The sequence below is a fragment of the Pipistrellus kuhlii genome, unplaced genomic scaffold (genome assembly GCF_014108245.1).
Source record: "Pipistrellus kuhlii isolate mPipKuh1 unplaced genomic scaffold, mPipKuh1.p scaffold_m20_p_4, whole genome shotgun sequence".
In the NCBI taxonomy this organism is placed as follows: Eukaryota; Metazoa; Chordata; class Mammalia; order Chiroptera; family Vespertilionidae; genus Pipistrellus; species Pipistrellus kuhlii.
The window spans coordinates 86,632,054-86,644,357 of NW_023425540.1; the positions used below are offsets into that span (position 1 = coordinate 86,632,054).

Genomic DNA, 12,304 nt, shown 5'->3' on the forward strand with positions numbered 1-12,304 from the left:
GGAGCTGGGGCCAGGGTCAGAAACCACAGCCCCCCCCCTCCCCCCAGCCCTGTGGTCTCAAAGCCGGCTCCAGATGAGGAGTATGAGCCTGTTTTCCTTTGCTGTGTGCACTGACTGCTGCTCTGTCAGAGGGGAGAGGAGGTGATGCAGAGATAACTAGAGTCTTGCTCTTTGCAAAGCAGGTCAGGGGAGGAATGAATGATTCCATACCAGACATGACAGAGGATCCCCAGGAAACCCAACAGACCCAGCCAGTGTTACCCAATGATGGCACAGGGATGGGTGACTTGATAGACCCTCCATGAGGACGGGCACCTTTGCTTACTGAGAACGTCTGGGAGAACAGCTGGCACCAAGCAGGAGTTCAATAAACATGGAGAGAATGAATGGACAGGTGAATGGATATTGATTTCAATGTATGTTCAGATCATATACAAAAATCACATCAAAGATGTGATCCTGCAGCTATGTATTTATGTGTGTTGGTTTGAGCAAATTTACTTTTTAAGTTCAAAATATAAGTTGATCTGAAACTATTAAGTTGTTATTGACTGGGATGATGAGTGAATTGGTAAAAATTAGGAAGGGGGTGCTCGAATGCCTGGAATTTCAGGATCAGTGTACCTCATTCATCGTTTTCCAGGTAAATGGCCTATTGCAGAAGCAGCCGGGTGAGGCTTTCACAGAGAATATCAACAGGACTTTGGATGCTCCGCGTTGGGGTCTTCCTCAGGCTCCCATCAAAACCCTCCGCCTCACCTCTGTTTCCAAAAGCCCCTGGGTTTTGCCACAGCTCGGAAGTGGCATTCTCTCACTTGTTCATCCATTTCCATCTTTTCATGTTTCCACTCGAACCCCAGAGGATAGCAGACGCCATCCGGGTACCCCCACTTAACACGTGACCCAACTCCGTGGCTCGCTGTGTCCGGCGCCTCTCACTTTCACTCCCCTTCCTGTTGTTAGGACAGCTCTCTCAACTCTTCACATACCAAATGCTCCCTTTTCCTCGGATCAGAAAATTCATCTCCTCCCCAGTGAGACCCACACCGGCCCACCCAATAACCACCAACAGCCCCAACCCTTTCTCCCACCGTCCTGTTTATTTCCTGCACAGCACTCTCCCCAAACTGAAAACACCTTCCTGATTCACACACGTTTGCATCCTTTCTTCTTCTTTTACTGCAGCGCCAGCGCCATGGTGGCACCTCTCCTAACTGATTTGCTGCAATATTCTCGATGCCCGGAGACAGGGTTTTGCATGCCCAAAGAAAGAAGGTATGAATGATTGAAGGCATCTTCACATGAATCTGTGAAAACGGGTGGCCATCCCAGCTTCCCTTGCTTCTAAGGTTCTAGAAAGTTCTAATGCATTCATTCATTCATGCCTTACTTTTTTTTTTTTTTTTTTTTTTTTTTTTTTTTTTTTTAGCAACTGCTATCTATTAGACTTTATTCTAGGAATCATGGGTAGAGTAACAGAATAAAAAATCTCTGACATCATGTTGCGTATAGTCTAGCAGGTCAGAAAAAGCATCGCAAAAGAGCTCTGCACACTGCCTGCTGCCTAACACATACAAGGAATGCAACCGAAGAAAGGGATGGGAAGTGAGACCCCAGGCAATGATGGAAAAGCAATCCTGTTGCTCTTTTTCAGCCAGCATCAGCCCATCAGGGTCACCATATGTCAGGGTCAGAAAAGGTACCAAGACCCCTTTTCCCCAAATGCTTTCAGTTGCCAGAATGTTCCAACCACATACGCTTTTTTCCTAACCCCAGCCAGGGGGTGCATTTGGGGGTCCATCAGAAAGCCTCTCTGTCATAGTGTCTCTGCAGGAGCAGCCTTGCAGGTTGGCTGCTCATTTCCCCAGCTCGCCAGCATTCAGCATGTTGAAGGGCCGGGGCCAGGGCCCTCCTGAGCTATTGTGCCTGAGATCTGACCTCCTTTGACACAGCCCCTCTCAATGGGACCAGCCACATCATTGCAGACAGCCACAGGCCACTGCTCAGCCCTGCAAAGTTCTCTGGGGCAGCTCCCGGAAAGAGGAAACTTTATTGATGAATGGAACTTTCTCTGCTTCTCTTAATTGAATTAAACAGCACACTGGGACACCTCTCCCCGTCCATTAGAAAGGTCTCCGCAGATGGGGCAATTATGCCCACACTTTGTCAGCTCTGCCTCATTCACGGGATGACATCTCCTGCATCGCCCAGCTCCCATAGGGGCAGACTCACGGACTTGATTTTGTTTACAATGCTGCAATTCCTCCTCCGGAAGACTGTTATTTGCCTGACAAACTACACTGCTTTTACCCAGCCAGTAGGAATAAACAAGCATTCCGTCTCCCCTTGGGGCAGAGAGTCTGGTTAAATGAATCCAAAAACCCAAAACCTACCCCCCAGTCCATCAGCTACCGGACAATTGCTCGAGGGCCAGCTGTAAGGAAAGCAGATGGGCCGTGAGCTCTAATAGCAGGGGCTTTCTCCATTCCCCAAAAGGCAGGGAAGCCCTTGCACGTTCTGGCATGGAACCCCCCACCAAATGGCAGGTAGAGTGCCCAAAGGGTGCAGAACTCTGTTGATCTCCAGACTAACCGATGTTTACAATTAAACAATCTTAAGGTAGCCTTGGATGAATGGCTCAGTTGGTTGAGCAACATCCCCTGCACCAAAGGGTTGTGGGTTCGATTCCGGTCAGGGCACATGCCCGAGTTTTGGGTTTGGTCCTTGGTTGGGTGCATACGGGAGGCAATCAATAGCTGTTTCTCTCATATCACTGTTTTTCTCTCTCTCTCTGCCTTCCTCCCTCCCTTTCTAAAATTATTCTTGGGTGGGGATTAAAAAATAATAAATAATCTTAAGGCAGAGGCAACCCATGTGACCCTGAAGCCAATAGCTACCCCTCTTCCATAGGGTCCTAAAATGGGAGAAACACAAGGGAACCCCACCCCCACCCCCCCACCTGAGATATGGGCCTTGTCTGGCCAAGAAAAGCCCAGCAATCCATGCCTGCTTCCCTCCAATTGGACAAATCAGAGCAACCAGGACAACTGGTTAACTAACCAACTCACATCACAGCATCTCTCTAGAAAGAGACAGAGGGACCCTGGTCTATCAGACAGTCACCCAGGCCTGGGATGGGCTCATTCCGACCACTTACACTCCTTAAACAATTCAGACATGAAGATAATCTATTCTAATTCTTTTCTGTGTTATTGACACCATCGACTACCCCCAATCCACAGCACAATTTAATAAATCAACATGGGATTAAGCCAAGAAGAAAGAAGGTGATAAAATGCCATCGGGTCTCCTATAAATCATCGGACTGAGCAGCACAAGGTAAGTAACTGGAAGGCGAATTGAACTTGTCTACGCAGCCATAATTGTCATGGCCCACTGAAAGGTTCCCAAATGTATGCCCCCAGCAGGTGCATGGGGGTGCTCCCCTCCCACCCCCTCTTATGTGAGCCAACCCTCTCAGGGACTCTGTACCCAGCACCACTTTCTAATTAAAGACAGCAAGGGCTGGTATGCAAGTTTCAGTTCAATTGTTTTCGATCTGAAGATGTCCACAGTGAGCAATGGCTTCATTTACCAGGAATTACCCTTTGTACAAACCACTTCACTATTTAAAACAAACCACATGGATCATCATTAAGTGGGAAAAATTACCAATCTTCCGATATCGACAGTGGCATGGCCCACTTTGGAGTCCCCTCCCCTCTCCCCCTTTTCATGTGGATTTTAAGCATTTGACTTGTTTTTAAATTCAGGCTGATAAAAAGGTTCTGGGTGAACAGGAACTGACAAGCAAGAAGCTTCCTGAGAAGGTTACTGGGAGACACGCAAGGTCTAGGAACTGGGAAAATGGAGTGACTGTGCTACTTCTGCTCTTCCAGAGGGTTAGACGCCAGCGTGAATCAGAGCTCAGGGAAACCTGACAAGATGGGTGCTTCGGAAAACAGGCCTTGTCTGCTCTCTCCGGAGCCTCGCCATGACTTTCCACCCGGTAGATGCTCTTCTGTGAGCTCCCTGTGACGTAGGACGTGTCCAGCATCTCTAGACGTTTGTGCCTGTGTGTGTGTTCACATGTGTATGTGGGGTGTTTGTTTTCTATGAGAAAAAAAAACACGTATTTTCTTTTGAATCCACTCATGGTAAAGCCACCGATTTGAAATTTGTGTTCAGCATTTTCCCTCAGAACAAAAATGTTTGCAGGGTACCTGCTGTGGAACTCTGGGAAGAATCTGGGGACAGGTAGGTTTGAACTTGATTTGAGAAGAAGATTCCCCAGCAAAGAAGACACAGTAAACCTCTGCAGTGTGTTATGAATAGCAGCCGAAGCAGGACTTGCCCTGGACAGCAAGAGGAAAGCCTGCTGCTCCGATGATGCTCACCTGTCCCTTGCATCTTAGAATGATCTACGAGATACATGCTATAAACATATATCTATGTGTGCATGCACACATGTGTGCATATGCATGTGATGGCATATTTTGGCCTTGGTATCGAGGTGCCAAAAGGACTCTACAACTTTATACCACCTTGCAGTTCCAAAATGTAGCAATATCTCCAATGTCAGAAAGAAGCAGCAAGAGAAAATAAAAGATTTATAACTGTAGTAAAATACCTATCTAAGGGAGAGTTACTGGAACATAAATGCATGAAATGGATTAAGTCAAATAATTTCAATGCCCAGATTGGTCTGAATAGATACGTTCTTTGTGGCAAAAGGGGTATGCTGTTTTCACATGGTCATGAGGAGGAGACCTGGGTGCTGAGGGATCCCGATTGATTTTTTTGTTTTATGATTTGTCTTAGGAACAAATCTGGGAGGCTCTAGAAAGAGAGGCTGGATGTCAGAGCTGAGGCAAAGAGAGCAAATGATGAAGTAATTTTCCTTAGATATCGGATGAGAAAGAAGCACTGTCTAACTGAAACTTCATTCCAGGAAATTATATTTCACCGGAGACTCGGTGGCCCCGATGAGAGTTTGCGATTTTATAGCACAGAACAATGAAGGCTCTAAAATAAGGGAGCGGTGTGTCTTAAGTGTGCTCTTATGTAACTGGTGATCGGAATGACAGACACCCCTGGAATGTCTTCATTGGTAAATAATAATAAAGTAAAAGGCTTTCAATAAAGGCGTCATTTATCACGGATTGCTGCCCGGGTCACCCATTTGATCAACTTGCTCTGAGACTACAGCTCATCAAAATGAAATGAAGAGACAATAACAGCTAAAGACCCACAGTAGACTGAAGAGAGAGTGGCCATGTGTAGAGAGGAGCTGTGCAGATTGCATCAGTAAGTGGTTTCTGGCGATTGAAGGGAACTGTTTCCCTCCCTGCATCAGCCTGTGGTCCGGGCTGCTAAATCACACCAAGGGCAGGAGACTTCCATGCTAACGGTGAGGACAGCCATGGCTGGAAGATGTGGCCGGCAGGTATGGCTCTCCAGTCCCGAGGGTGCACTCTTAGCAAGGGTGGGAGGTGCAGACAGGAAATCTGCTTCTCAACGAGGCAGGTGGACATCGATGTCTGCTTGTGCTGTACTTGAGGCATTTAGTAAAACTCAGGAAACATGCACACACACACACACACACACACACACACACACCCCGCATTCTGACACTGTATGTTACAACATCAGCTTATCAGTGCTTCCACTCCCAGTATCACCTGCTCTTTCAAAAGGGAGGTGAGTGCCATGGCCCATTTCAAAGCCCACCTCTGTCTATCCTCAAAGGGGACCTTGATGCTGATTTAGTCACTTCTCAATATTTGCTATGGCTGCCAACATTCCCTGGGAGCCTCCCCTGGCCAGAGCACCAGTGCTTCCCCCCGGGAAGAGACTGCCTGGCAGATGCTGGGAGCCAGCGTTTACCCGGTATGCTTGTCCTTTTCATGGCAAGAATAACCTCCCGCTCAAAGTCACTCTCTTCTTTCCCAAGTTGTGCCTAAACGGGCAAACCAATGTAACAATCCAGGAGGAAGAAAGATCAATTTATTAAAAAAAAAAAAAAAAAAAAAAAAAAAAAAAAAAAAAAAAAAAAAAGGAATAATGCACAAGGAAACTGTGAGAACACTGAATAGCTACAGCATTCGACTTGCTGGGTAACGCTATTCAAATTGATTAATAGATACCATGAAAGAAGTGAATACAGGAGGCAGAAGATCAACTCGTATTAATAATTAGATTCAATTCAACTCAGGCTGAGCATCTGTAGAAATACTCATTAGGATACACTTCTAGTGAGTAACTGGTCTTAAACACACACACACACACACACACACACACACACACACACTCACACACACCCTCCGAAGAGACAGAAATGGTAGGAGCAGATGAATGATATAACATGTTACCAACAGGTTTTTCATAAATGTTCCCTGGCACACAATTTCCTTTATGAGAAATGGAATAACATAGTATTTAAAAAGAGAAACCGATGTCTTCCCAAGATACTCAAACCATACAAAAAGGCTGTTTCCCAAAAGACGTGTGATAGAAACTACGCCTTAAAAATATATTTTTTTCTGGAAGTAACCAACTTGATCACAAATGACCCAAACGTTCCAAACAGAACCTTGACATTTTATGGCCACATCTCTTCCTGTAACAGACTGACGCTGAGGGTCTTCGGAAGAGGCTCGTCTGCGCACTGGTAAAGGAAGTTTAGTAGACTGCAACCACACATGGCTAACAAATGGTCCTCCTGAGGGGAGTCCATCGAAAAAGAGTTGAAATGACTACAATCACGGTTAACTCTTCATGTAGCAGCTTGGGACAGGGCAAAGGATCCCCATCTGCATGACAAAACCCTTCCCCCTCACCCCACCCGCCACCTCCACAGCCCTGCCCAGTGAGAGACAGCCTGGCTTGTCACCAGCCCCCCAAGGCACTAGTGAGCTGTTCCCCAAACCTAGCAGTGCTCTACTAGAAAAAAAAAAAAAAAAAGAAAGAAAGAAAGAAAGGAAGAAGGAAGGAAGGAAGGAAGGAAGGAAGGAAGAGGAAGAAGGAAGGAAGAGAAAAAGGAAGGAGAGTCAGAGAATGTCCAGAGGAAACACCCAGAGAAAGAGAGGAACAATGAAAGATGCTGAAATGTACACAGAATGGAAAATAAACACAAAATCCTACGGCAAGACCGTTAAGGGACAGTGGAGGAGGAAAATAAAAAAGAAAAAGCCTTCACACAGAGCAACAAAGACTGCATCCTACACAGCTCGCCTGCATCCCAGCACTAGCTGGCGAGTTTGGAGGCCGATTCTGGGGCCAGCATGCTCCAGAAACCCAAAGGCGCTGATTCCAAAAGCAACTGCATATACAGTACCACCCAGACAAACTTGAGAAAATAAAAACACTGAACATACACACACATGCATATTTTTTTTTGCACTCTCTAGTAAAGCTGCTGAATTAAAACTCCAAGCACTCCAATGCCCCCACCTAGATCCAAACTCAGACCCGAGGGTCTATCTAGCCTGGGGTCACCCTCCCGCACCCCACACCAGCGCGAGAAGGATGCGAGTCAGAAGGCAGTTTGCAATTTTAAACTCCCGTTACCCCAAGCCTGGAAGCAGGCGTTCCAAGTGTGCACGGAGGGGGCAACACAGCTGGGCGCGGGCAATCGGGGTCCACGGAGAATGAGGGGTTCCCACGCCGCCCTCCCACCCAGAGACGCGCACCAGCCAGCCCCCTCCCCATCCCGCTCCGAGGTACCAAACCTCAGCCCAGCGACGCAGGGGGACCCGGTCCAGGAGCCCTGGCAGCAGCCTCGGAGGGAAGCCACGCGCCTTACCTGCTGTAAGTACATAAAAGTCAAGGCACACGAGAGCTGGGGACACATGCCCACGCTGGGGAGCGCCACGCAGGTGGCCCCCGTCAGAGGATGCTGCATGTCGTCTCTCGGGCGCCCGCGGAGCAGGAGTGGGGACGCTCGCATGCAATCGCGCAGCTTGCTCTTTGCCTGGACGCTACAATTTTCTCTCTTTCTTTTTTTAATTTTGCTGATTATCTAAGTCAAACCCGGGCGGCTGCTCTCTCCTTTTCTCTTTCTCTCTCTCTTTCTCCCTGTCTCTCTCGCCCTCCCCCCGCCGCACCCCGCGCGTCCCTCCTCCCTCGTTTGCTTTCCGTCTTCCCCTCGGGTTTGCAAGATCCCAGCGTCCGTCAGCCTGCCTCCAGCGAACACACTTGAGAGGGTCACGAAACTATTTGGCTTCCTTTGGGGCTGTGTGATGTGTCTGTGTGTGGTGTGTGTGTGTGTGTGTGTGTGTGTGTGTGTGTGTGCGCGCGCGCGCGCGTGGTTGTTGGGCCTGCTTGCTGAGGGCCCCCCAAAGTGGCAGGTGCCCCCGCTCCCCGCGAAGATGGCAAGAAAGAGCAAAAAGGCAACTTCTATGAAAGGTAGAGGGGGTGCCTGCCCTCCGGTAGATGCTGAGTGTGTGTATGGGGGGGGCGGGGGGGACAGAGCTAAGGGCAAAGAGCCAGATTGGGGGGGGGGGGAGAAGAGAGAGAGAGAGAGAGAGAGAGAGAGAGAGAGAGAGAGAGAGAGAGAGAGAGAGAGAGAGAGAGAGAGATTCGACTCACACCAAGGTTCACTCCGTTGTTCCTGCTGCTCTTGCCTCCTCATTTGTCAAATGGGACCAGGGAAGGGATGGGATTTTTGCGTGTGTGTTTCCCTTTTTCCCTCCCCTTTGCTTTTTTTTTTTTTTTTTTTAACGACTCACCAAAATTCAAATGGTGTCTGCTAAAAACCTCCGCGGGGCAGGCAGGCAGGCGGCGGGGAGCGCCTACATCGCCAGCGCCCAGGGAGCTGGACAATCCCTGCGCGCGCCCAACTGGGACCGGGTCAGAGACGTGGGTGGCGGTTCCTGCGCCCCGCTCCTTGGCAAATACTCGCGAAAATGGGATACTCTCTCCTCCGAAAGTGCTGGGATGACGCTAGGGGCTGGGAATCGGGGGAGCCGGAGCTGCTGGCACCTCAGGCAGGGCAGTTTCTGGGGCCCCCACCCCCCGTGGGGCGCAGCTTTCTCTGGGCGCCTGGCGGAGGCTGGGCAGGCAGCAGCCAGCACTCCGAGCAGCCCGGAACCAGCGAGGAGTGGGAGAAGCCGCCCTGCCTGGCATGGGAATAAATGAAGCCTGTTGGGCTAAGTAACACACGATATGCCAGCCCCAGGCAAAGGCGAGGGGGGCTCCCTCCAGCTGAGAATCCCTGCTCTTCTCTCCAATTATAAATGTGCAGGGTGGGAAGCCCGCTTCTGATAAGAGATTACCAGCGGGCACATGACAATGGTTTATTTATTTATTTTTTTTTCTCTTGCCTGATCAGCCCTCCTTGGCCAAATTATCATTCTGCCCATGCCAGAGGGGTCTCTCCCTCCCCTTTATTTTAAGAAGTAATAATTATGCATTACTAGATCCCCTTCGTCTTTATGCCATAAAACAGGATGTGATCTGCAAATCAAAAGAAAACGTTAAGACTCTAACAAGTCCTGGGTCCTCCCAGGAAAAAGCTCTTCAATTCCTCATCAGGGATAATGTTGTGTTTTTGTGATAGAGATTTTGACCTGGTGACTGGCTTTTCAGAGCAAGAGGCTTTTCCTTTTGTTTTTCAGAGCAAGAGGCTGTGGGGACAGCATCTGTTTGGGTGGTTCGGCTCCCAGTAAGACACCTCCTAGCTTCAGACTCCTCGCTGCCGCCCAGCAGGGCAGAGGTGCCTGCAAGGGCGGGCATCCTCAGGAAGGGCCTGGGGGCAGGGCCCAGGGACTGGGACCATGGACCCGGGCATCCCCCCAGACCCATCCCGGAGGCTCACAGGGACACTCTCAGCTGAATGACAGCTCCTGAACGGAGCCATCAGCTCGCACGGTACAGCTCACTTTGCAGGCTAATCAAAATGCTTTCTGGAGAAAAGCAAATTAATGATACCACAGCTCCATTTTTGTTGTTCTGTTTTGAAACGCCATCAATAACGATAAAGTCTTCCCTCTGCCAAACACTAGGCCCCAAGCAGGCTGTTTCTTTCTACTCCTCACTCTCCAGCCCCCCTGTGACTCGCACATCCCATCAATTTAGAGGGAATACAGTCGCATGTTTAAACCTAAGCGAATTGATATGGGCGATTAAGGGAGTACAGGCTGGTGTTTTATGTGGGGTGTATGTGCGTGTGTGTGTGTGTGTGTGTGTGTGTGTGTGTGTGTGTGTGTGTATGTGTGTGTGTTAGCAGTGGCTAGCTGGACAAATCATGGCTGTATGTATGTTGTCTCAGAAATCATATTTACTAAAGTCTGATTTACAGTGAAAATATTTCTCTCTTTTCTAGCTTTTTCTTTCTTTCTTACTTTTTTGCCTGTCTTTCAGTTGTTTTAAATTTCGCAATTCACAAAATCCAAAGAAAAGCCACCCCGCACAGCATAGATGGAATAAAAGGTCAAAGATCCCCAGTCCTGACTCACCTCCTCCCATCCTTCCCTCTGCCTCCAGCAATGTGCTGTCCCCACGGGGGTTCCCCCTGCTTCCCTTCATTTGCTTTCTCCCTGGCACAGGAAAAGCCTGCAAATGCCCCCAAAAGAGGGCAGAGTTTCCCCCTCAGCTCATTTTCATAAGAAGCACGATAAATAATACATGGCACTTTAATAAGACCTTATCTAAATGGTTTAATGAAAAACAAATACATTATGTAAGGAACCAATAACTGCTCTCGGCTGCCCTGAGCCTGGCCTGGTTTCCCTGTCCCTTTCCTCCCTAAAGTGCAAAGCCCTCTGCGGTGATTGGACTCCTGTGGACCCATTTTGCAATCATGCCTCAGACCTCTGCTTCAACTTAGGTCCTCAGGGTCAGGCGCATCAGCGGTCTGCAAAGTGATACAATGGGACCCAGACCTTCAAAATGCATCTCCAAATGATTCTGTGGACAGCCACACCGCCACATCCCCACACAAGCACAGTAACCCACAGAGGTGAGTACACACCCCATCCACAAGGGACCCGCTTACAGGATCGGGCAGGAAAGCGTTTGCAGTAGTGAGCATCAGCACAAACTCATCAGGAGCCGAGTCGGATGATCCCTGATCAAGTGGTGACACCACATTTGCCTCAATGGCTCACTCATGACAAACCTCTGCCAGCTTTGCAGGCAGCACTGAAGATGCTAAATTGGAATTGCAGCTCAACAGAGAATGAGAAAGAGCCACATCGTGCTACTAGCTCCCAAACAGTCCCTTACATCAGTGGTTGGCCAACGCATTAGTCAACAGAGCCAAATATCAACAGGACAACGATCGAAATTTCTTTTGAGAGCCATATGTTTTAAACTTAAACTTCTTCTAACGCCACTTCTTCAAAATAGACTCACCCAGGCCTTGGTATTTTGTGGAAGAGCCACACTCAAGGGGCCAAAGAGCCGCATGTGGCTCGGGAGCCGCAGTTTGCCGACCACGGCTCTACATCAATAAGTATGAGGTCCAGGGGTTACTCTCCCCTCTCCACAAAGAACCCCGTGGGCAACTGGCATCACTTAGGTGTGCATATCGCAGTTCAAGGGCCACCTCTGTCTTTTGGCTGCTAGCACCCCTAGTTGGATGGTTGTACTTAGGGAACAGAAAGAGCTAGGGAACCTGCAAGGAGCGAGGCTACCTTCAGGGGGTGCTTCCTCGGGCAGCAGGCAAATGCCCCCATTGCAATTCCATCCACACAACAGTGTTTGTAGCTTTTCCTTTACTCACATGCGCCAGCTGTTTAAAGGAGTGTAGGTAATTGTGTGTTTTTTTCTCTTTCATAATTCTGTATGTGAATGTCCTAAGGCTGTCTAAAAGGCCAGCCTTTAGCCTACGGAAGAGCTTCAAATGGGAGCTGCCACGCCCCAGAGCAAGACAAACTCTAGTCAGACAGCAGAAAGGACTTCCTGGCCTTAAATGTAATTATCCCAACTGGGCTTAGCTCCTGACAATGTCAAGGGGTAGTGGCTTAGATGTTAGTCTTTCTTCCAGATTGTGACACAGGCCACCACATAGTCTCAACCTTCAGTAAACTGGGACTGAAATTATCTGTAGAAAACATTATGTATTGCCTCTATCACAAGTGCTTGGAGTCACCAACTTGTTGAGATATTTCAACTACCTATGGTTAGTGTGGGTTACGCTCCAGGCACTGTTCTGATCTCTGGGGGAAGGCAAAGACCCCTGTGATCATAGAGCTTACCATCTAATGGGGGGTCGGGGGGGGGGGGAGAACAGAAAAGAAACAATTAAGATAAGAAAAAACAAAGTGTACAGCATATAAAAGTGATGAGTGATGTGGAAGAA

The 12,304-nt window shown here is 48.7% G+C and overlaps 1 protein-coding gene across 19 annotated transcripts in view; it reads right to left on the minus strand.

Moving 5' to 3' along the window:
- Positions 1-12,304, minus strand: part of RBFOX1 (RNA binding fox-1 homolog 1) — a 2,022,031-nt gene that overhangs the window by 360,500 nt on the left and 1,649,227 nt on the right. Inside the window, exon 1 of one of the 19 annotated variants that reach the window (XM_036410680.2) lies at positions 7,805-8,220. The exons of the other annotated variants lie outside the window; for them this stretch is intronic. Coding sequence (XP_036266573.1) covers positions 7,805-7,948 — 144 coding nt within the window. The 5' untranslated portion in view covers positions 7,949-8,220. Of the gene's footprint in view, positions 1-7,804; positions 8,221-12,304 lie in introns of those variants that run through there. 19 annotated transcript variants of the gene reach the window in all.